This window comes from Electrona antarctica (genome assembly GCF_951216825.1).
Source record: "Electrona antarctica genome assembly, chromosome: 13".
Lineage (NCBI taxonomy): Eukaryota > Metazoa > Chordata > Actinopteri > Myctophiformes > Myctophidae > Electrona > Electrona antarctica.
In genome coordinates this window covers 27,188,534-27,214,901 of record NC_136794.1, presented here as the reverse complement: position 1 = coordinate 27,214,901, position 26,368 = coordinate 27,188,534, and the positions used below count along the sequence as shown (strand labels likewise).

The following is a 26,368-nucleotide window of genomic DNA, read 5'->3' as shown; positions in this document are numbered from 1 at the left end:
TGTGCATATTTCTGTTCCATTTCATCAGTCAGGCTGTGCCATCTCATCTGTCTATCTTCTCTGGGGTCGTTTCTAGGCAATATCAAATGCCATACGACCAGGCTATGGAACCCATATGCTCCATGTGAAAGAACAATGGCTGGTCGCCATTGTCAGTCCTGGTGACATCGACTGTCACACAGGCATTATTACGTGATGTATATATATCGTCATTGTTTTGGTAGAAAATCTGCATGTCCAAAACCAGCTACTTTTCAGAAATGAAAAAAGAAAAGAAAAGAAAAAAAAAAGAGCCTGTGTTCAAATGCATCCAATGTAGTTATTATTTAGTCACAAATTCACAATATTTAGTCGCAATGATAATACTTTTAATTGGTTCAATAATTAAAAAAATCCACAATTAGCCACTTTCACTTTCAAAATGTTAAAACAATGTCTATACAAACTCACAACACGGCATATCGCAATTGGTTGTGACTTGTAGATCAGCTATTTTCGCTATTTTTCTCATTCTCAAGTACGGCATTAATTTACAAAAAAAAAGAAAGTTAGAAATATATGGAGATAACCTTTCTCAGATTAGCTCAGAACAGCAACAATATGACTATAAATTCACAACATTGCTGTTGCAGTGTGATATTCTGCCAAATTCACAACTCTTTCCACGCACCTTATGCAGGCTATATTTTATACTGTTATCGTGTTATCTGATCTTTTTCTTTGTTGCTTTCTCAATTCTATTTTCAACAATATTATGTAACTGCAAATAATTTCACCCACTCTTTTACACCTGTAAACTTGAACGTGAAGTTGAATTTAGGCACACTGCACCCCGGCGTCCTCTTGATGCGAACAGTCAGTGGTCTTGATGCCGCTGTGAGGACAGTCAAAGATGTCGGTCTCTGTCCCTTTGCATCGCAGATCATCCAGCACGATGGTACCTCGTCCTGAAAAGGTAGGTGATCAGGGCCATCAAACAATGTCTTGAAGCTTAGGGTCAAGTCAAATCCAGTGTTGATTTTGTCGACTGAAACTATGAAGACAATTTTACCTTTTTTCACTGGGGAAAACTAAATAAGAACTAAATAAAAACGAATGACTAAAACTAAGACTAAATATGCTGACAATTTCGTCAACAAATAAGAACTAGACTAAAATGTTAGGGAGGGACTATAGTGGAGAAGAGTAGAAGTAAAAGACAATTAAGTCATTTTATGTTTGGTTGCATGCGGAAAATAGCAGATCGGCTATTGTCAAAATCAACACGTAGTCAAATCACTCAGGGGGGTCCCCAAATTATTTTTTGGGGATTAATTACAGCCAAATTAAATAAAGCCAAATAAAGCCAAATTGTCAAATATTGCGTAAGAAACATTGTGAAGATAGCTAGAAGTCAAACTAAATGCAATCTGAGAACCCATCGTCAAAAAATAAAGGAAAAACAGTGCTCTCTTTTCGTAGCACTTGCTGTAGCACTTGCCCTAGCCTCGACGACCTTACAGGCGTATGCATAAATGCTCAACTTATGTAACTTAGATAGCATTTTATGTAGACATAGCACTCTATTGTGTATACGCATATATAGTATCATTATATACAGGTAGATAGATATTCCACTGTTAGGTTCTAAGCTTACGTATGATTCACAATGACTATTTTTATGTATCTGATGTGTTCCTGTGTTTTTGTTCTTGCTTACTGTACGTCGCTCTGGATTCAATTTAAGAGCGTTTGCTAAATGCCACATTGTACATTGTAAATATTATGCACATCAACACAGTTATTTTCAGTGAGTCAGCTCAGCCCACATCCACAGTTGTGGCAGAGAAAGTGTCATTCATACCTAAAATTGGTCATTAAACGTGAATGGATCATAATCTCCTGCTCATATCATGTTATCAAGAAAGATTCATGACATATTATTGGGAAAAGGGATCGATTTTAATAACCCTTTCTGCTGAATCATATATGCTGAGTCATATAACTTTCTGTATACACACACACACATGATTATAGATCTCGCTAAATACAGTTCAGAATGTTTTAACATTCATTAGACCCAAGTGAGCAACTTCAGCAGTGGCAGTATTAGCGAAGTTAAAGGTACTCACCGGCAGTAGCAGTGAAGGTGGCCGTGGCCCTCTGGAAGCCCAGCATCTTGCAGATCACTGTGCCGTCCAGGGTGTCGAAGGCGTCGTCACACACAGTCCCCCAATCCCCGTCGTGCTTCAGCTCCACTCGCCCCCGACTTGACGTCCCCCCCGCAAGACGCACTGTTGTGAGAGAAGTAGTAATGTCCGTTCAGTTTTACATTTGATGTATTATATATAAACAACACGAGATATATATGTAGCTACGTAGATAGCTATAAACACAACATGAGATCACGACACTAGTATCGGTGTGTGTGTGTGTGTGTGTGTGTGTGTGTGTGTGTGTGTGTGTGTGTGTGTGTGTGTGTGTGTGTGTGTGTGTGTGTGTGTGTGTGTGTGCGTGCGTGCGTGTGCGCGCAAATGTGTGTCTCCTTCTATATTACTTAATTATTACAATTAACTTAATTCTCAAGTTTACAAAAAAAGACAGACTCCAGACATTTACCTTCTTGACCTCCTCCTTTTTGGCCTGGCACTCCAGGGGGTCCAGGGAGTCCTGAGATGAATGAGAAACAGAGGTTCAATAGATTAGGTCTCTGGATAAAAGAGAGTAGCAATGGACATTTTAAAACCACTTTAACACTGGCGCCCATATTTTAGGCACGTCATTTTAGGTGAAAAAAATGATCGGTTGTTAACAAGGTATATCTGTAGGGCGTTAGAAGTTGACAAGATGAGGATGTGTGTGAATGCACAGATACAACTGTACATGGCATAGCATGAATGTATGGTACCGCACGCACGCACGCACGCACGCACGCACGCACGCACGCACGCACGCACGCACACACACACACACACACACACACACACACACACACACACAGGTGCATGCATACTGTACATGACCATTTCTGCACCCCTGCACAATAGAAATAGACAGAATGATGCAGAGTGAAAGATGAGTGAAATGCTAAATGACTCACCTGAATCTCCCTTTATTCCAGGAGGTCCAATTGGGCCTAAACAAAACACGACACCAAACACAATAATTAGAAAAGTCATGGACACTGAGACCTGTGGTTTGAGGGCGGTCAGAAGAACCACAAATGCTAACGGACTAAAAAGGTGGGTCTCGTGAAACCTATATGGTGCGAGAACACTGGCTTTTATTGCATTTAATTTATAAAAAGCAATAAATATATCCATAATGCGTCAAAACTCAACTGTGTGTTGTTGTGGACTTTGTAAATTGGCTATTTTTGGTGAAGAGATTTTGTGTAGAGGAAAAACATGAGGAGTATAGACTGATACTGACCTAATCAACTCCAATTTTGTCTGCTCATAATCTTGTTTAATTTCTTCCAATTGTATCTATCACTTAATACCCCCATTCTAAAGTAAGTAAGTAAGTAAGTAAGTCTGTCCGCCCGTCTGTCAAGGAATTTGGGTTGACCTGATTGAACCTTCCAAGACCTTCCAAGAAGCCCCAGGGCAGCTGTGTTTCTTATATGGTAGGCCAGCTGTGTTTTCATAAGCCTGGGGAAGGTGATGCTATCTTGAGATAATAACCCCCTGTTGTAAACCGTTATATTGTCCTCTGTCCCCTTCTTCTCCCTGTGTGGGGTGGGACTATAGGTCTGTATAAGTAAAGAGAGAATTGTGTAAGTCAGTGTGACACGGCTGCTGGAGTTTCCTATGCATTTCAACTGTTGATACATTGAATGTAAGTCTGTGTTCACCATTGTGGTACCTCAATAATAATCACTCATTCCTCGAAACCCTGTTTGTCTCAACTTATTGTCTCTTTTCCTTTATCGACTGAGTTCCTATAGCAGATTGCATGGACATTTTGGAGGTCCAACCTCGATTTTCGGACTGGGTTGCTGTTACTGCTGACGGAGTTTGGCTGCGCGGAGAAAGGTGTCCCTTGGCCAGGCAGTTTTTAGGAAATTGAGGTAAGCAGCTCCTTGTGGGGTACCTGGCAGCTTTCCCTGTGTAGCCAAACGTCCGCAGTACGTATTGTCTTGTAAAAGTGCAATCTGTTTCGGAAATTCATGTGAGGCATTGTTGGGATTTGGTGTTTTGAGGTATTGGTGATGGTTGTTTGTTTGTTTGTGTAGTTTGTGTTGTTAGGCATCCACAAAATAGGAGAATACTTTGTATTGCTTCTTATAGTGACAGAGGGGTATTTTTACCTGCTGCTGGTCAAAATAGGTTGGGGAACTGTTTTAATGGTTTTGCCAGACCTTAGGTGGATGGCCTAAAAAGGGAGACGAGAGTCTAGCCTTTTGTAGCTACTAACAGAAAAAGGGGGGTTGATCCTCGCCTTATGGGTCCTTTGCTAACAAGAGCATAAAATAATTGTAAAGCGCTGTTTTTTTTTTTAGAAAAGACGTAACATGAGTGAATGGTCTGTCTGTGACAGCTGATTTGAGTCTTGAGTGTGATATTGTGTGGTCTGCCCGTGTGTGTGTATGTGTGAAAGGCAGACAGTGTGAAAGAAAAAAAAAAGGAAAGAAAAAGGAGTGAGGAGAGAGTGTGAGAAAGAGTGGTGTGATTTACACTTTTCACCTTGGCATTTAGTTTTGGTGTGTTGGAATTATAAAATACTCTATTATAGATATTTTTCTGTGTCACATGTGGAGTTAAAGTAATCTTTGATGAAATAGTAGCCTAGATAGTTAAATCTATTAACTTCATTATATAAATTTTATATACTGTGGGGCTAAAGTAATCTTGATGAAATAGTAACTAAAGAAATACCTCATGTGATCGGTTGAGTATCTAGATTAGGTGTTTTATTTTATTTTTCCTCTTTTATCTGTCTCTTTTACCTTTTGTGTTAATATGGGTTCCTCAAACTCACGAAAAAAGGATCTACAGGGTCCTGCTAAAATTATGTATGAGAAGTTTGGGGTTAAATCAATTAAATTTTTGCCTAAATGGCACAAAGATTTAGGATTTCCTCAAAATGGGAGTTTCAGTCATGCCTTGCTCCGTTCCCTGAGAAAGAAAATGGCACAGAAATTTGAAGAAAAAATTGAAAAAGGGAAAATATCTGCTTCTGCTACACTGAATGCCAAATGGACAAAGCAATTGAAAAGTCTTAAGCAATGGGAAGATGAAGCAGACTCAAGGAAACGTGTTGAAATAATGAATACCAATGTGAAGGCTTTTGTATCTTTGAGTGCGGATGAGGCACTCATCAGCACTCAACAGAAGTGGCCAAAGGCCCTTGTAGATGAAATAACTGGGACCAAACACTATACAACTCCATTTTGCGATTATGTAACGGATTTTGATCCAACATTTCCGCAAAATGGATCGTTTGACAGGGCTCACATTGTGTTGTTGAGAGAATTGATTAATCCACCCCAACCATCAGGTCCGTCAAATTGGGATTATTCATATATGCAAGAGTGTTTCGGAGTTTGGGATACTATTGGTCGAAAGGTTAATCACACGACTGGGATTCTTAAGTCCCGTCCAAAAGCTACCATGGTCTCGGTTCATACAGTAGACGACCTGTTAGACTGCCCACTGAGGCAGCAGCCTGTGGCTCTTGGGCTTCCCGTTCCCATGCAACCAGCTTTAGTGCCAACAGCTCAAATTACAGCTGTGAGTAATTTACCTCCCCCTCAGCATGTCTCCTCTCCCCAAGCATCAGGAGGTTTTCCTCCTGAGTATGGAGACATAATGAACCAGCTTCAGAGTCAGGAGGGTGAACAATCACCATCTCCGTTTAGTACTATGCGTGCAGGTCCTGTTTTTTTAAGACCTTATTATTCCCCTAGTCCAGATTTAAGTAAAACCAGATCGGGCCTGTCATATCAGCCCACCTTGTCACCTTTGGGTGATAAGACCTCTTTTTCTGCACCCATGATTGAGTGTCCAAATGGTGCAGGAGGCATTCAGAGGGTTTATAGGCCGTGGAAGGTGGCTGAGTTACAGGCCATAGTCAGCTCATTACCAGATCCCAAAAACAATGGCAAGACATTTGCGAATGCCTTAAGAAAAATGGTGATGCAATGTAGCCCCACAGCAGCGGAGCTAGAGCATGTATGCATCACCAAAATGGGGTTGTTGTGGGCTGAAGTTAAGCCTGATAATTGGGTAACAATGGCCGAATGGTCTGTGGTCCCAGCGTCTCCATATCAGACACAGCTGGGTGCACTAGTAGCTGCGTTTGAGACTAAGTTTAAACCAGTTATAAATATGACAATGGTTAACTCATGTGTGCAACAAGCAGGGGAAACATTTGATTGTTATTTTGTTAGGAAGTTGCCTGTTTTCAATTCACACAGTGGCAATGAACAGCCCGCTGACATCACAGCTGATTCTCCCTGGGAGAGGCAGTTTGTCCAGACTTTGGTTGATGGCCTCTTGCCTGAAGTAAAGACGATTTTTGTAAGACATTGTGTTGCCTGGCAGAGTGCAAGGTTGGATGAGGTGAAGAAATATTGTGTCCATTCTGATGCAGTAGTGCAGGAGGAAAAAACCCTGCAATTAAAGAAATCTAAAGTTACCTCTGACCGACTTCAAATGGCACAGTTGGACTATTATGCTCCAGAAAACAGAGGCAGGTCAGCCAGATTCACTGGCCGTGGGCGTGGCCGTGGCCGTGGTAGGGGCCGAGGCAATAGATATAATAATGATGGCTTGTGTTGGACTTGCCGTAAGCCAGGCCATCTGGCAAGAGATTGTGAGATGGAACCTCACGAAGATGAATATGAGAATACGAGAAATCAGTCACGGCCCCCAGCCTCTCATGTGTCTGTGACAAAACCTTTTGTCCGTGCACAGCAAGACTGACTAAGCCTTCATGATGACAATGACAAACAAGGGCAGAGTGAGCATGTTGGCACAAGCTGTCCTGACAAAGGTGATATTTTTTATCTTTCACCTCGCTACTTGGAGTACAAGTCTACTGATCTGCCATTTTTCCAGATAACTGTCCATGGTGTTGTTTATGACATGTTGGCCGACACAGGAGCCACGGATTCATCACTCAGGACAATGTCTGATGTTTTTCAAATGTCGGAGAAGGAAAAGACTTGTATAGGTGTCACTGGCACGCCGATCACATGCAAAATGACTCAGCCATGTCCTGTGAAATGTGAAGATTTTGGGGTTACAGATTTACAGCATTCATTTGTCATTGTTCCAGAATGCCCGGTGAATTTGGCAGGTAGAGATTTGCTGTGTGCACTAGGCTTAACCATTGTCTGTACAGAAAAGGGATTGGTCTTGAAAAAATCGGAATTGATTGATAATTTGTCGACAAGTATGGTAACCCACTCTCCGAAAACGCCGGTTTGTACATACTGTTGGAAAGTTGATGCATCTCTAGTTTCTCAGAGATTACATGATTTTGTAAAGAGTCACAGTGTTGAGAGCCTTGTGAAACATAATCCACGCACCTACGAGTGCTTGGCTTATGAGACACAGGATGTTATGGGGGACCAGTTTGAGGATTTGTGGAATGAACAACTTGAAAGTGAGGAATTGTATGGTAAAAGTGTCATGGTTGCAGAGGATTTTATTGTTTTATTGGTGGAGTTGACTGAAAAGCAGCAGGAAGTGTATGGAAGGGCAGGCGCCCCTCACATTGTTCTGGCAAAATCACCTACATTCTCCAACCAGGAGATTGACATGTTGTTACAAAGACCAGAGGGTGTGGGGGAGGCAACCAACCATCCATTTCATTGCTTGTTGACTGTCCAGAGAGTGGTACAATTTAAATCAGACCCATTTTGGCCATCCGCTGTGACACACAACTTTGTGTGTGTTGATAAGGAAATGCACCCAGCTCTAATAGGGGTTCCAAAGGAATTATGGGCTACTCACAAATATGATGTGGGTCTAATGAAAGATGCCACTCCATTAGTGGTTATTCCTAAGTCTGATTACAGACCCAATAAGAAACAATATCCGCTCCGGCCAGATGCTGAACAAGGTATGCAACCCATTATTGAGCAACTCCTAAAGGATAAAATCATAGTACCAGCCCCAACTTCGCCAGTAAATTGTCCTCTTTTACCGGTTAAAAAAGCAGATGGCCATACATGGAGGCCTGTACATGATTTGCGTTCGGTTAATGAAGCTGTTTTTGCCCGTGCACCTCTTGTACCGAATCCAGTAACTGTTTTGAATGCTATTCCTAGTGATTCATGTTGGTTTAGTGTGGTGGACTTGAGTAATGCATTTTTTTCATTGCCTGTTGAGCCTGCATCTCAATTTTGGTTCACATTTACTTTCAAGGGAAAGAAGTACAAATGGACGAGAGTCCCTCAGGGTTTTACAGAGAGTCCCTCAGTTTTCTCTGCTGCACTGCAGGAGAATTTAGCTGGATTTGTGTTCCCTGGAGGCAGTATGCTAATTTCCTTTGTTGACGATATTTTAGTCTGTTCTCCGTCTGAGGAAATTTGCACTTTGGATACGAATGCCCTGCTGAAATATTTGGCTGCACAGGGACACAAGGCATCATTTGATAAAGCCCAACTGGTACAGCGAACAGTACACTATTTGGGTCATGACATTTCTGCAAATAGCCGTGCTATAAGTACAGATAGAATACAGGCAGTATTATCTATACCTAAGCCTGTAACTAAGAGGCAGCTCCTTAGTTTTTTTGGGCTGTACTGGCTTTTGTAGACAATGGATTTGTGAGTATGCAAGGGTCGCTCAGCCCTTGTCTGACATAGTTCATGCGACTGGACTGGCTGCTAATGACTTTTTGACTTGGACCCCCGAGGCTATGGACTCTTTTGAGAAATTGAAGGGGGCTCTAGCCTCTGCTCCAGCTTTAGGAATTCCTGATTTGACAAAGGAATTCACCTTAGCAGTTGATGTGAAAGATGGATTCTATAGTGCTGTATTATTACAGCGACATGGTGATAAATTGAAACCAGTGGCATATTACTCTAAACAGCTTTCAGCTGTGGTAAGGGGTTTGCCTTTATGTGCTAGGGCGGTGGCTGGCACGGCGTCAGCCGTACAGGCATCTTCATCTTTGGTGGCATACAGACAACTAACTGTAATGGTTCCACATGCAGTGGCAGCTATTCTTTTGCAAGCTAAAACTGCTCATCTGACTCCAGCTTCTACTTTGCATTACTATAACATTCTGAGCCTACCGAATGTTATTCTGAAAAGGTGCAATGTTTTAAATCCTGCTACTTTTCTTCCTACTGAGGAGGATGGAGAGCCTCATGATTGTTTAGCAGTGATATCTGAGGCAGTGACCCCCAGACCTGATTTGTGTAGCACGCCTCTTCTGAACCCGGAGCTGATCTATTATGTGGATGGTTCAGCCAAGAGGGTGAACGGGGTGGGGGCAGTTGGCTATGCTGTGGTGAGCGATCATGAGTTGGTTGAAAACGCGAGGCTCCCTTCTCACCTGTCCGCACAAGCAGCGGAGCTATTTGCTCTAACAAGAGCTTGTATTTTAGCAAGCGGGAAGTCGGTTACTATTTATACAGATTCCCGGTATGCTTTTGGTGTGGTTCATGATTATGGAACTTTGTGGAGAAATAGGGGATTTCTCACTTCCCAAGGGGCGAAAATTCAACATCATCTCCTTGTTAACAACCTTCTTGAAGCTGTTCTGCTTCCGTCTCAGGTGTCTGTCTGTAGGTGTCCAGCTCATGGGAGAGTTGTGGATGCTGTGACAGAGGGCAATTCTTTTGCAGACTCTATGGCAAAAAAGGCAGCTGAGTCTAAGGAAGGCACGCTGCAGATGATTCTTGTTTCAGCTGGGGACGCGGCTGCGTCGCAGCTAGATGTGTCTTTTGATCCACGGATGTCTTTGATGGAGATTCAATCTTTGGCTCTGTCTGGGGAGAAGTCGGCTTGGAGGAAACATGGTGGGTGTGGGCCAGATGGGGTCTGGAGGGGGCCACATCATAAACCGTTCTTGCCTAAACGACTCTTCTCCTACATGGCGAAACTGGCGCATGGATTGGATCATGCTTCAAAACAAGGTATGATTAATCTTATAGCTCAGACCTGGGACAGCATCGGATTCACCACTACTGCGGAGAACTACTGTAAGAGATGTCTCGTGTGTGCTCAACATAACGTGGGTAAGTCGCAAAAAACTACACAATCTGCTTTTCCCACACCTAGTTGTCCATTTGAACATGTGATGATGGATTATATTGAGCTCACTCCTGCTAGAGGGTACAAGTATTGTCTTGTGATAGTTGATCTTTTTTCTAAATGGATAGAGGCGTTCCCATGTAGGCATGCAGATGCAAAAACTACAGCTAAACATCTTTTACAAGATGTTATCTCACGTCATGGAATTCCACTGAAATTATCTTCGGATAATGGCAGCCATTTTGTTAATAAAACAATCTCATATATGGCGGAGAAAACTGGAATTGATTTAAGACAGCACTGTGCTTGGCATCCTGAGAGTGCTGGATCTGTAGAGCGAGCTAATGGTGTGCTTAAGAACAAACTTGAGAAAATGATGGAAGAGACAGAATTGGATTGGGTGTCTTGTCTTCCCTTGGCATTAATGTATATGAGAGGTAGACAACATTCTACCATAAAGCTATCACCGCATGAAGTTTTGACAGGCAGAGTTATGTCTATAGGTCAGAATTTGTATACTGGTGGGCCTACAGATATTGTTGCTGTTGATGAAGCTATAGTGGCTTATTGTAAGCAATTGAATCTCATTGTAAATTCTTTTTCTGCTCAGGTGAAAGCGGCGCTCCCGACGCCCTTAGCAAAAGGAGAGAGAACGCATCCGTTCTGGCCCGGAGATTGGATATTCGTGAAAGATTTCAGGAGGCGTCATTGGAATTCTCCGAGGTGGCGAGGGCCATTTGAAGTGCTGTTGACCACTCCCACTGCAGTAAAAGTGAAGGAGAGGGTGACGTGGATTCACGCGTCACATTGCAAGAAGGCTCCAGCACCACAGGAAGATGTGGAAACGAGGAGCTGTGCAGTTAGTCCTACTGCTGACCTCAGTGCTCCTGATCCTGTTGGTGCTACAAGTCCATGAAAATGAAAGTGATGACTCTATCACTGAGAGGCAGCAACGTGACATTCATCACCCTAATCTGGCATTGAGTATGGTTGCCAGTTTTGCAATACAGATGAATTATTCCAACTGCTGGATTTGTGCACATCTCCCACATTCCACGTCAGCACCCATGTGGTTGCCAATTCCATTGAAAGGAGCGGACTGGATGAAGTACAATTGGCAGGGCTTGGGTGAGGCAATTCCATTGACAGGAGTGGACTGGATGATGTACAATTGGCTGGGCTTGGATGAGGCCGTTGTGTTAAAGGAGGCTGGATGCCGCGAGGTGTCGAGCTATCGTCGGCGCCCTAACCTGTTCACTCGATTTCGTGGGCTTTTGGTACAGTACGATAAGATGTTTGATGTCATTACGGATGGGGTGAATAAGGATAAACTGCCATTCGGGTTCAATAAGACTATGCTTAACCATGTGGGAATGTTGCATGAGCCTATATTTCCTGACAATGATACGGCTACAGAATTCCTGGTACATGTTGAAACAGTTCATGTGCAGACTAATTGTACTGTGTCACAAACGCAGGGCGATCCTGCTTATCCGCCGGTGTGTGTGCAGTTAAATTCTGGTGGTTTCCTTGGGTGCTATTCGGAAATAGTGTGTGATCCTGTAAAAATGGAGTTCACACTGAAGCGTCTGAAATGTGAGTTTTACGACTGCCTGAAGTATGAGCAGCCTGCGGTGGTCCTTCGGACTTCTTCTGTGTATAATACTATACCTATTGTACAGTTGGAGAATGTTTCTTACTGTTTCTCTGGAGATCAGTCCAAAACTGGGGTTAGTGTGCCTGTAGGTCAAAGTTCCTGTGATGACTTGACTATCTTGCCCACTGATCTTAGTCGGCCTGATTTTCTCCCTGAGGGGGTCTATGCGGTGTGTGGAGGCACTGCCTACACTCGGCTCCCGGCTAATAGCCTTGGGGTTTGTTACTTGGCACGTGTCATTCCAATGATGAGGAGGGTGGATATTTCTGAAGTAAAGGAGGCCTATGCCCGCCATATGAAAAGGCCAGGTCGTGCTAAACGTACGCTCGCCTGGTGGCAACGTGTGTTGAGCGTTTTCATCCCTGCGTACGGAGTGTATAATTCTCAGGCAGAGCTTGCGGCTTTGTCTACTGTTCTAGAGAATCACATGAATGCGTCTGATGGGGCTATACAGGCGCTGGCTTCTGAGGTGAACGAGATTAAAACTGTCACTTTGCAAAACAGGATGGTTTTGGATATTATGCTTGCCGATAAGGGTGGTGCCTGTCAAGTTATAGGCACGGAATGCTGTTCGTATGTTTCTGACCCCTCTCAGGCTCTGTTTAAGTTACATGAAGACACCAGAGCTGGTGTTGAGGAGTTGCATAAGGACCATGCTGGTAAGCTGTGGGGTCCATTTGCGAATATGTTTGGTGGGTTCGGTTCTACTCTGACGCGTGCTCTGGTTCTGGTTGTTATAACTGTGTTAGTTATATTTTTGGTTTTCATTTGTATTTCAGCGTGTATTAGAGCAGTGATGGCGAGGGTTGTGGGTCCTACTTCCGTGGTAATGGTTCAGTTACAGGTCCCGGGGTGTGCTTGGGTGCCTCCTTTCCAGGATAGTGATATTGTTTGATCCTGTTTTGTGTTCTGGGGTGTTTTATTGTTTTATTATGTATACTGTGTTGTTGTTTTGTGCTTTTATCATGTCGTAAGCCCAAGTGGTGGTCGCTTCCCTTATGGGATGGGCCGGTATAGGAATTTTCCCAAGATGTTGCGGGTGTGATGTCTGTGATACGGGGTTTTTCGCCTATCTTTACGATGTGACGAGATGAGTGTTTATGAGGGTCTTTTAAAGTTTCAAAAGGGGCGTATTGTCAAGGAATTTGGGTTGACCTGATTGAACCTTCCAAGACCTTCCAAGAAGCCCCAGGGCAGCTGTGTTTCTTATATGGTAGGCCAGCTGTGTTTTCATAAGCCTGGGGAAGGTGATGCTATCTTGAGATAATAACCCCCTGTTGTAAACCGTTATATTGTCCTCTGTCCCCTTCTTCTCCCTGTGTGGGGTGGGACTATAGGTCTGTATAAGTAAAGAGAGAATTGTGTAAGTCAGTGTGACACGGCTGCTGGAGTTTCCTATGCATTTCAACTGTTGATACATTGAATGTAAGTCTGTGTTCACCATTGTGGTACCTCAATAATAATCACTCATTCCTCGAAACCCTGTTTGTCTCAACTTATTGTCTCTTTTCCTTTATCGACTGAGTTCCTATAGCAGATTGCATGGACACGTCCGTCCGTCCGTCCGTCCGTCCGTCCGTCCGTCCGTCGGTCGGTCAGTGTTATGTGTTTAGTTTAGACTTACCTGCAGGGCCCACTATGCCAGGAAGTCCAGCAGTTCCATTGTCTCCTTTGGGGCCAGGGGCAGCAGGCACTCCTTGGTGAAGACAATAATGAAAAATGATCACATCATGTAGTAGAAGATGATATGTTCAGAACATACTTGATACAAGCAGCTACAGATAGTATGTTTGTACTAACACACAGACATGCATGCACACACGCACGCACGCAAACACCTAAATTGTAAATGCTTATTTTCTACCTGGGAAACCTTGATCTCCCTTTTCGCCTATGGACCCATCTCTTCCAGCAGGCCCCTGGACACCTGTTTTTCACAAGACAAAGGAAATAAATACATAAATATATGTTCAATATATTTAAGGCACAATCTTCCCAAGATTCCTTGCGAAGCATATACGGAAGCATGAGCGGAAGTAATGGAAGTCCCGGAAAAGATGCGCTGTGATTGGCCAGTAGTCAGTTGAGTGACAGCGAGAGACATGGAGGAGTCGCATGAGTGACGTCACTTGGGCAGTGACACAGCGTGCCTTCAACGCTACCCTATGGCACTTCCGCTTGACTTCCTGCCTTCAATGGAGACACGTCGCTCCAATGAACTGCAGCAGCCAATGAGGCATCTATATTTTTTAATATCTATGAGGGGGAGGCCTGTCTTGATTTAGTATTTCAAAGTGTCCATAATTCATGGACATAATTCATGGACAAATACTAAAATATCTAAAAAACACATATTACCCATAAAAACCCCAGGAAAGTGTTTCTTGTCTCCCAAACATCATTCAAATGCCAAATTGCCAATACTTTTGTACTTTTACTCAATTACATTTTGAATCCGGGACTTCTATATGTAACAGAGTACATCTACATTGCAGTATTGATCCTTTTACTTAAGTAATACATGTGAGCACTTTTCCCACCAGTGGAGATCAGATAAGCATCATTCACTGGAAGAAAGTCTAACCTGGTACTCCAGTGTCTCCCCTCTCTCCCTTTGCACCTGGTCCCTGGTCTCCTGCAGGTCCTGGAGGACCTGGTATTCCATGTGGACCTGCATACATAACAAGCACACATAAACACAGATACACATTCAAACGCCTCTTTTGAGGCATTTAATAACAACTGTAGCCCATCTTCCCCACATTATAACAAGAAACAGGGAGGCACTCCAGCAGACAGCCAGACTTCCCTCTCCAAAGCAACATTGGTAACTTCATCCTGGGGGATCCAAGGCCAGTTCAGTTCCAAGGCCAGTTTGGAGATACAGTATAATCCTCCCATCTGATCCTTGGTCTGCCCGGGGGTCTCTTTCCAGTGGGGCGTGCCACGAGGACCTCCCTAGGCCTAGGGAGACGCTCGGGAGGCATCCTTAGATGCCTAAACCACCTAATCTTGCTCCTTTCCAAGTGAAGAAGCAGTGGGTCTACTCCACGTCTCTCTTGCATGACTGAACTTCTCACCCTACCTCTAAGGGAGATGTCAGCCACCCGTCTGAGAAAACTTTTTCCGACATTGTATAGTAAATTGCTCCGGATGAGTGTCAGCTGAATGCAGTACAGTGTATGTAATGTACTGTAATAATTCTCATACAGGTATGATAGCATTCATCAGCAATATTGGACGGAAGTGAAACTCTGTGGTTTCACAACGTTGATCTGCTGACGTACGAGGCTAAAATAAGGAGCATTTTCCAGAACCGCAACAGCTCCCACAGGACGTGAAACCATGACATGCATGTTACGCAATTCGCATATAGTCCAACCTTTAGTAACTCAGCGTGAGGTTGCTGTTGTCAACATGGGTTATTATGAGGGCGATGCAATAGAAAGTAATAGGATTTTTACACACAGTGGACGGACGGATGATTACATTACAGACCAACGTTTTTCATTGGGTTTTGGATACATTGAGAAATGAAAAATATTGATGATATTTGATGACATTTTGCTCAAACAAGATGATCTCCAGACTAATCTCAGTGACTAAGTTAACATAATGAAAGAAATAATGTAAAATTAAAGGTCAATCATAGCTACAAAAACCACAGTTGAGATGTTAAGAAAGAGTTGAGATATTGTTCTTGTAGAACAAAACAGGAAACTCTTTGGTTGTGGGAAAAATAATTGGAAATATAGCACGTACGGGCTGGGGTAGGCCTAACAGACAAGCTTGCTGTACATTATACAGTGTGTACAGTATGTAAACTTCACTCTGGTGGTTAGATTAGCTGTGCAAAATATTCATGATCCATCTGCTCTTAAGTAGGAAATGTAGCCCTGCGGAGCAGCATGGCACTTTTAATAGTGTACTCTAAGGAAGTTTAAGGGAAAGCATTATTCTTTGTACTTTATGAAGTGAAGACATATATCTAGCCAAGCGGCAGAGAACTATTTCAACAACCCATCACGCGTGCGGCGGACATGTCTGCTGTGGGAGCCTTTTTTTCCCCCCACCGCCCGTTTTTCAGCAATGAAAAATGCAAAGTCTGGGAGCGAAGTTCAGCCTATCTAATATGAATCTGGGGGCATATTTTATATGGATGTGGCAGGAGCACAGCGCGCGTGCTGCAGCACCACGCACGTTTCTGCACTGTACCGGGCGAGGTGAAAAGGCTGTGCTCGGAATGAAATGGTGCTCATATTAGGTATCTTTCATACGTAATTGCCTGTCATAGACAGTGGCTGCATGCCGCCTCTTTCAGTGTGCCAGTAATGTTACCCGGCTGGTCATGGTGAAAACCCTGTATCGTCAAATAACAGGCTTGTACAGAAGTCCCCATGGTCGAAAATAACTATTAAGTAGATTTACTAAAGTATTTGTACTTTACTTGAGCATTTCCAATTTCAAATACTTTTACTTCTACTAGTCCACTACATCTCAGAGGCAAATATTGTACTTTTACTCCACTACAATTATTTGAAAACCTTTGTTACAAAACATGAATTAACCACTTCAGCCCTATGTAGTATCTACAGTACATTTTGGCCATTTGAAAATAGCCTATCTACAAGCTCACAATGCGTTGCGATGCTTGTTTTTATACATTTTATACATTTGAAAGAATGAAGTACATTTTGAATTACGGACTTTTACTCGTAACATGTAGTAACTGTAACTGTAGTATTTCTTCTTTGCAGTATTGATACTTTTACTTAAGTAATAAATGTGAGTTATTTGTCAACCACTGGAAGTATCACAGATTTTACCGTGATCTGGAGTTTTGATATGGGTTGATTATATAAGATTCAAATCTGCCATCTAGGAGCTAGTGATGTTTTGTGACAGTCACGTAAATCAATGGGGCCCTTACCAGCTGCTCCATCAGGTCCTTGGGGTCCAGGGTCTCCATGCTGACCTGAAATGTTTAGCCCACTGTTAATTGTAGAGCTCCGTTTACAATGAAAGAAAAGGCCAATACACCATTTTAGTTTTTATGGCTTGGGTGTGTGTGCGTGCTTGTGCGTGGTGCGTGTGTGCGTGGGTGCCTGCGTGCGTGTGCGTGGCACTCGAATGTTGTGTTTCTCTGTCTGTGGTTAATCTGGCACAACAGGTAAGTGTAACAACTGTTAACAAATCACACCTGCAGGGCCAGGCTGTCCCTGTTCTCCAGCGGCTCCCTGGGGCCCCATCTCGCCACTGTCCCCCTTTAGCCCGGGGGGTCCGGCAGGTCCCTCTTTGCCGTCACCTATAGAAGGAACAAGGAAGCAGATGTTCTGAAGCTCAGCATACTAGAAGATAAGATACTTATAGGCCTACACATCAAGCTTCAACGTTGTACTTAATTTTATTGTTACATCGTGTGTACAGGTTGGCCTACATACTGTAAGAGTAAAACGTTTTGTTTGGCATGCATCTTCATTGACTGCAGTTTGAGTGGTTTGTGATTTTCAGATATTTGTTGATTGTTGATGTGTTGTCTGTTTTGTCATTTTGCTCATTTGTGCTCATGTATGCATGACAATTTCCTTTCCTGCTACCTGTGTTGACCACAAATGTCAGTGGTGGACAGAGACAAAGTACATACTTGAGTACTGTTCTTACAATGAGTAGGTCTACATTTATGTAGTATTTATTTATTTTCTTTGTCTCACTTGTTACATTTCAAATAGAAATATTGTACTGTTGACCGAGTCCACTACATTTCTAGGAAGGGACTCTTATGACCCAAATTACTTACAAAATCATATTAGGAAGTAACAACTTAAGCTATTTTCCCTTCTGTTTAACAATGCATTGATATTGAAAAGAATATGAACTTTGTAATTTGTACTTTTCAATACTTGAGTATTTACTTCGTCCACTAAGGGAAATAATACAGAGGAATTTGACTCTGATGACCTTAGAGATAACGTTTTGGTGCCATGCTTTCTTCCGATAACTTGCTATCTATTATGGAACCCAAGTAGGCAGGGCTGGACTGGGACAAAAATTCGGCCCGGTCATTTTCGCGTGAATTTGGCCCAGACCGGCCCACCACAACCAGCGCGCAGATACCAGAAACTCTACCACCCACTCCGTCGAGGCACACACACACAAACAAGCCCTAATACCACCACTTTTACAGAACAACATAAATTATACAAACAGTGCCGGTTCTAGGCGTTTAGTGGCCCTAAGCAACATAATATTATGTGCCCCCGCCCCCTGCACTGCACCGCCGGGGGGGGTCAGGGGGGGCGCTAGGTGAAGGTGGGGGACACATGTGGCCCTCAGGCCGCCAGTTGATATTAACCTGCGGGCCGCATTAGGTGAAGGTGGGGGCCACATGTGGGGGCCCAGTGTGCAGGGATGGTATGACAGACTGACTGGTATAAACAGTGCCCCCAGTGGGGAGGGATGGTATGACAGACTGACTGGTATAAACAGTGCCCCCAGTGGGGAGGGATGGTATGACAGAGAGACTGGTATAAACAGCGTCCCCAGTGGGGAGGGATGGTATAAACAGCACCCCCAGTGTAGAGGGATGGTATAAACAGCGCCCCCAGTGGGGAGGGATGGTATGACAGACTGACTGGTATAAACAGCGCACCCAGTGGGGAGGGATGGTATGACAGAGAGACTGGTATAAACAGCGCCCCCAGTAGGGAGGGATGGTATGACAGAGACTGGTATAAACAGCGTCCCCAGTGGGGAGGGATGGTATGACAGACTGAGGATGGTATGACAGACTGACTGGTATAAACAGCGTCCCCAGTGGGGAGGGATGGTATGACAGAGAGACTGGTATAAACAGCGTCCCCAGTGGGGAGGGATGGTATGACAGACTGACTGGTTTAAATAGCGTCCCCAGTGGGGAGGGATGGTATGACAGACTGACTGGTATAAACAGCGTCCCCAGTGGGGAGGGATGGTATAAACAGCACCCCCAGTGTAGAGGGATGGTATAAACAGCGCCCCCAGTGTAGAGGGATGGTATAAACAGCGCCCCCAGTGTAGAGGGATGGTATAAACATCCCTCAACTGTAGACTGGGGGCCACATGTGGCCCCCATGTGGCCCTAAGCGACCGCTTATACCGCTTATGCCTAGAACCGGCCCTGGATACAAACCAACAGACAACTACACAACCCTTTGTAGAGGGTTTATTTGTCACTCACTGATACAGGTGCCCGGTATGCCCTGTGGCCAGTCCAGCCCTGCAAGTAGGTCACTTCCTCCTTTTGCAGTGAGAGAAAAGAAAATAAACTTTTTGTGGCACAGTGCTTGACAAGTCGCGTCTCGGCCCGGGGCTCGCGTCCATGTGAGACGAGAGTGTTCATTCAGCAGGAACGGCACGTTTCATACACAAACTGCACTTCCCCATTGATAGATCACTGTGTTCTTTACAGCAATTATGACCTTAATCGTGGACACTGATCCGTATTAACCCAGCTAAGCGCTAGCCCTTCAGATGCTAATGTAGAGGTGGAGATGCTGTGGGGGGGTGAATGACCTATTGGAAAACATCGGAGCGAGACTCGCTGGGTGATTTGTTTGCCTTGTGTAAAAGTCCACCCCTTGATTGAGATTTCATACAGGAAATGTCAATGCATTGACTAACGCCTGATTTATGTATTTATTTATTTTTAGATGCACGCCGGTTTCGCACACCAAAAATAGCGACTCTACAAGCTCACAGTGTCACGGTTGACGGTTTGCAGAAAAGAGAAGAATGGCTGCAGCGACATTCATCCTGCTTCTCATCTGCTTCTGACATAGGAGATGACAGGTCATCATCAGCGGCGTGACTGGAACCAGCAGCTGAAAGCTACTGTCTGCTACACATGGGCTGCATGGCTTACGTGCATTAAAGGACACAGTAGGCTACATGGTGTAACCGGTCTTACGTGCATTAAACCTCTTGAGCCCCAATCCCCTGCCGGCGGGGGCAGAGGCTGTCCACCTCATGAACAGCTCTCAGTGGGTAAATGGGGCTGGTCAAGGTCTTAGGTTCCAACTCCGATATTTTTGATTTTCCCTCCTGGACCCCCCTGGGGTTTAAGAGGTTAAAGGACACAATAGGCTACATGTTGTAACCGGTCTTTGTGAATGATCACAAAATGTACAAGAGTAGATTTCAGGCTAAACGGAAGGCTCTGCACCCCAAAAAAACAGAAACACGCTCGCCCGTATTTTTTGCCGCCGCACAGACCGCACACTGGGGCGGTTCTTGTATTTGTTTTACTGAGGATAAGATTATAAATATGTTTAGGGTTAGGCATAGTTTTACTGAGGTTAAGTTTAGGAATAAGGTTAGGTTTAAGCATAGTTTACTGAGGTTACGTTTAGGAATACCAGGTAGAGAGGACAGTGTTTTTGGCATTCGATTACAGCTCTGTGATGTCCTTGCAATGCCTATTGAAGTGAGGTTTACAGACATTTGCACAGGTGACTAATACGTGAGTCAGTAGAGGTTAGAATAGTGAGAGTAATGGCTCCATTGCCTTGGGGAAACTCACCGCTATCCCCGTTCTGTCCTGCAACTCCTGGGATGCCAGGTAGACCTGAGGAAATACCGGTAGATTAATTCTAATGTTCAGTGGAGGTGCAGCAAATGTGCCTTTGAACTTTTGTCCCTGCCACAACAGAGAACCAAACTTTAATGGGGCGTGTGGGGTGTGCACTGCAGTAAACCTCACCTGAAAGCCCCTTGTCTCCCTTCGTCCCTGGTGGGCCAGGAGGACCTATAATATGTCAGGGTTCAGTCAGCCATGTTCAGCAAGGGTCATTGTTCCTCAACATAGAATAAAATACACACACACACACACACACACACACACACACACACACACACACACACACACACACACACACACACACACGCTATGGGGCACACACACACACACACACCACGCACGCACGCACGCACGCACGCACGCACGCACGCACGCACGCACGCACGCACGCACACACACACGCACACACACACACACACACGTATGCGCACACACCGTCATAAACTACCTGGTGTGAGGGTAATTGTAGTCAGTTTCCCATTCAGGAGGAAGGTACTGGTATTGACCAGACTCAGGTCAGCCCTCAGTCTGCTGATCTGGCCACCCTCTCCACACAGGTCACTGACCTGTCATTAAAATGGTGCCATTGCATTAATGTCACTGTCCCTGCCTGCAAAGTTTCTAAATAAAAGTTATGGTATACACCGTAACACCATCACTTCTAGGCATGCATGTATAGCCCTGCATGTCTAGAATCCAGAAGCTAATATTTCGTTGTGGGTAATTCCCACTTGGTTGACTGGTCAATTTTCCCACGTGCTGAGACCCGGGTTTGAATCCAGCTGGGTTACATTGAGACCCGGGTTTAAATCCAGCTGCGGGTACGTTACATTGAGACCCGTCACCCGTGTTTGAATCCAGCTGGGTTACATTGAGAATAGCCGATCTACAAGCTCACCCTGCATCGCGATGCGACGCATGGTGAGCTTGTAAATCTGCTATTTCCAAAAGATTATTAATATACATTTAAAAACTTGAAATGAGACATTCTACATAATGAGTACTTTTACTTTTGGTACTTTAAGTACATTTTGATGCCAATACTTTTGTACTTTTATTCAAGCACATTTTGAATTCCGGACATTCAATTACCGTAACAGAGTATACATTGCAGTATTGATACTTTTACTTAAGTAAAAATATGTGAGTACTTTTTCCACCACTGCCCATGTGGGAGACCCTGGCCTGGCTTGTATCTAGGAGGTGGTTTCCCAAGCATAATAACAGCCAGCATACAGACCTGGTTCTGCAGTGCCCCCAGGTGGCCTCTCAGTGTCCTTGTCTCCTCACTATTGTTCCGCACCATCGCGGGAAAATCGACCACGTCCTTACCATCTCCCCCGATGGGAAGGATGTGGTTGGATGTTCCAGCCCCGGACGAAGTCTGCTTGGCTGTGTTGGAGGCCGAGGCATGGGGCTCCAGCGTGAAAACTGGGATGAAACGTAATAACATAACAACAACATGGTTCATATGGTTCACGAGCAGGGCCGTGCAGAGAGCACTGAGCCGGCAAGGGCCCAAACCATGAAAAGGGCACATGTGTGCGCGTGCGTAGTGCTTGCCAATTCTTTTGGGGGGTGGTATTTCTGTGGGGTTCGACCCCTCGTGTCATTTCACACCAGAAATGTAGTAGGCCTACATTGGATGTCTTATGCTAATGGAGCAAGATGTTCCACAATAACTTAGCCCATGTCATTGGATTACAATAAGCAATACTTTCCCATTACGTAAACATTAAATAACGGTATTTTTTACCGTGCACGCTTGTCTGTTCACGAGCGCAACTTTAACACATTTCTATGTTATTATAGTAAGTATAGTATAGAATCTATACTATAAACTAAACTAAACTGGAACGTCTCTAACCTTTATAGAAGAGAAAGACATTGAGTCCCGTCAGCAGGATGAGATAAACAATGATCACATTCAAACACCACTGTCTTCTGGGCTTCTGTGCTTTTAAATCTGCAACAACATGAGGGAGAAAAAACATTTAGCTGTTACTTGACACAAAAATAACATGGTGTGTGTGTAGCATGATGCGGAAGCGGAGATTGAACCCGGAGCTCCCACTCGCCAGACCAACGCACAACCTACCGTGCCAATAGAGGGTATGCGCATGCATAAAATGAATGGCAGATCGAGTGGCAAATCGAGTGGCAAAGTGAGTGACAAAGGGAATTTAATGTTGTTTAAAGTAATTTCATGCAATCAAATAGGACTTTTCTGTTTGGATGTACGGGCTGTCAAGGCCAGAAAGTATAGTTTTTTGCCACTCATATAGGCTTTCCTGCATAACTTCCTGGTATGATGATGATGTCACGTGCATGTCCTCTATAGGACTGAGCCTGATTGGCAGGGCTGTTGCGGGCTGGGTCTTGGCTGGGGGCTACAATCACCCCCCAGTCTTTGAAGTGTGTCCTCGCGCTTCTCACTTCACACCACGGACCGCCGCACATGATGTCCCTCACGCAAGGATATGATATCACGCTCCACGTCCTGCCGACTACGCCAGATAGCATTGCACGGAAGTGGGGATTGAACCCGGGGCTCAGCCCTATTGGCACGGTAGGTTGCGTGTTGGTCTGGCGAGTGGGAGCCCCGGGTTCTATCCCCGCTTCCATGCAATGCTACACTGCGTGCGTGTGAGAGAGATGAACATGATTCATGAACAGCCCATGACATCTTGATGAGGTATGTAGCGTATGTTTCAATTTACAATTTAGGCATTTAGCAGATGCTCTTAATCCAAAGCGATTTACAGTAAGCAATTGCAATATACATCAAATACCAAATACCAAACTTACATAAGTAAGCTAAGAACCTAACATCCATCAACCTAACATCCGTCTATCGAGTGCTATGTTGTCTACACAAAAAAGCACATCCGTGTGCCCTCTCAAAAATGGCCCGTTTGTTGGAATTGATACTCAAAAGTTGTGTACGCACACACGCACACGCACACGCACACGCACACACACACACACACACACACACACACACACACACACACACACACACACACACACACACACACACACACACACACACACAGATATCCTCCATCTCATCTCTAGCTTTGAGAAAAGTTTCTAGTTATCCTGAAACGTGGCTACCATCTGCTGGTCATGACTGTTATTGTATCATAAGCAAGAAAAAAGTAACAGTACACTTGTAATACTGGGATGGCCTGTATCTAAATAACTTTTAATTCAAATAATGGTGACTGTGAACTGTAACTATTAAATGTACTAATTTCAGCCATAAAAGTTTTAACTTTAACATGCAGGTCAAGGGGGCATTCACGCGAAATGATACATAGCTTGCAGAGTTAGTTCAGTCAGATATACTCGAGGGGTTTCATGCCGTGCTCAAGGGCGCATTCATATACTCAAGGGGTTAATATGCTGCATTACTATGTGGGTGTTTTCAGTGTGTGCAAGACCCACATGTCATTTGCTGATGTGCAGTCAGCTGTCCAATTGGGCTGGCTACTTAAGTGCACTAGACTGCATGCTCTTCCTGCCTTCCTTCTGCTTATGGTTCCTGGTTGCTGTTATGTGATGTTTGCTCCCACCCCACCACCCCAGCAGCACCGGTGGGCTCTGTTATTTATGTTCCCCATGTTTTTTTTTTTATTGTATATCTATCTCCCTGCTCTTATAATGTTTAATGATGGTGTTTGATTGTGCCGAGCAGGGAGAAAAATGTAACAGAGCAACAACCAGGGCAGGAATTTCACGGCGGCCATGGCCGTCGTTGCCCCTCTCTTTGGCCGTGTGCCCCTCGAAAAAGTATATGCCCATACGGCCACAGTGGCCGTGGTGCCCCGACCGGCGCCCACAGAAGTTCATTTTACCGTTTATCGCAATTTCCCAGTCATTACGGTAACCAATGTTCCCCTCACGTCCCGCGCAGAACAAATCTGTGTTGTAGTTGTGTTGCCATTTGCAAAGTGGTTTGATTATTTTGCGGTACTTTGCCTTAATAACTACCCCCGCTGCCGCTGGTCGTCATGACGCGCGCATACACACACACACACACACACACACACACACACACACACACCCGCACCCGCACGCCTCCTCGCCACACATACACGCACTGACAGAGTAAACAGAGGGCATTTAGCCCACACGCTGCCTACTAGTGTAGCTAATCTAGCTGTCCGGTCAAACTGCAACTATCACTCAAAACAAAACAATGTTTCCTACAGTTGCGACAGTGTGGCGGTCCTACGTCACATGTATTAACGTTGGTCGGACATGGTCCAGCTGATTTCCTTTTGTCTAATGCGAAACAGCGTGGCTGTCCATACAAGGAGGAGATCTACCGAATCTATCTAGCCCACCAAAACAAACATAAATGTACTATTGCGTCGCATTATGGATAGCGACAGAAAGACACCATGGATATAATTAAACAATTGTTCCCCTGTGCACAGCACACACTGTCTCCAGGTAAGAACAAAAAACTGATTTGAAGCTGCACTTTCACTTTGTGTTGACTTACTGCAGAGTCCTCAGTCCTGCAGCGGTGCAGCCCCACAATGGAGAAATTATCTTATCTGTCACTAACCTCTCTACAATGCCATGTTATTCAATATATTAGTTTAGCACAAAATATAGGCTTTTCTAAACCAAGCCCTTATTCAAAAGTTATGTAGGCTGTCATTGTATTTTATGTGAATTAACTCACAGTTTAACCCAATGATCCTCAGCCATTTAAATTTCAAGGACCCCCAAATTAAATTTATATTAATTAGCCTAGGGTGACAGCCTGACAGGGTCCTAGGCCATTTCATTATGATTTTCATCTCTGGACTGGGTCCCCAAAACATGTTTACAATATTTTACAACAGTAGCTACTTATATTTTGTTATTTAAAGCTGTGATTATTTATTTAAGAAGCACTGTTCTGAACCAATGTTCATCGGAAAATCATTTTTTAATTGATGGCCTTCATGCCCTGGCACTTGGCCTTGTGCCCTTAAAAAGTTGACCACACTAAAGGCCAAGTGGCCTTGCCCCTAAAAGGATGAAATTCCAGGCCTGGCAACAACGCCAAGATAAAATATTGCATGCACACTATTCTCATTCTATAATAAATATTGGTTAAATCTATTTGTGAGTTGTCTGACTGAACACTATAAAACTGTCACAGTCCGCTCCTCGGACTGTGGACTTTGACTGTCTTTGTTTAGGTTTTGGACTTAAGATAAGATTTGTCATTTCAGTATGCTCTGTTTTGGTCTTTGTCATGTGTTCCTGACTGTTCTGTTTGGTTTTGGTTTTCTGTTACACTGTTGTTGCTTTGGTTTTGTTTATCTTATTTTGTAATATTGTTCCTAGTGTTTCCTATCTTCCTAGTTACTGTTTTCCTGCCTTGTCAAATAAAGGTAACACCTGCCCCAGCCCCCAGGTATGATATTAACCCAATTTAAATAGAGATGTTCAAGTATGAATTACATACAACTCTCACTACAATAATATTAGTACAGAGTCATATCTTTAGCCCGGTTTGAAAGTTAAAGTTCCATATCGCTGTCAATAGATGTTAGCCAAATATTTAGCCATATATTGTAGCCTACTGTACATAAAAACATTTTCAATGTGTCAATATTGCCAATTCTCCAGGGACTATTTGCTTGACCTAAGTATACTGCGGATCGTATAGTCAGCAAGCTCGACATGCCAAACCACTAATGTATTCGGTTGGGATGATGAATAGAGAAAAGGTTTTGAATTGATACCGCCTTAGGTTTAGCCACTCACCGTCGCTTTGGAAACTGTAGAGCTCGCTCCTACTGAGGTTCATGTCAAACATTGGGTTCATATGGCTATAGGTAGCTTGATCCTGGTCCACAGAGGTCTCCATGCGGGCGCCAGCATACAGCAAAG

The 26,368-nt window shown here is 44.1% G+C and overlaps 1 protein-coding gene across 1 annotated transcript; it reads right to left on the bottom strand.

Moving 5' to 3' along the window:
- marco (macrophage receptor with collagenous structure) lies at positions 1-26,368 on the bottom strand. Its single transcript, XM_079518512.1, has 15 exons — positions 26,243-26,368; positions 22,335-22,433; positions 21,708-21,898; positions 20,916-21,033; positions 20,591-20,635; positions 20,411-20,455; positions 17,054-17,158; positions 16,784-16,828; positions 14,438-14,524; positions 13,718-13,780; positions 13,478-13,549; positions 3,080-3,115; positions 2,599-2,649; positions 2,112-2,273; positions 1-947 (listed from the first exon to the last, which is right to left on the bottom strand). Exons 1-15 carry the CDS (start codon positions 26,343-26,345, stop codon positions 817-819), a joined length of 1,353 nt encoding a protein of 450 aa, XP_079374638.1. The 5' UTR covers positions 26,346-26,368; the 3' UTR covers positions 1-816.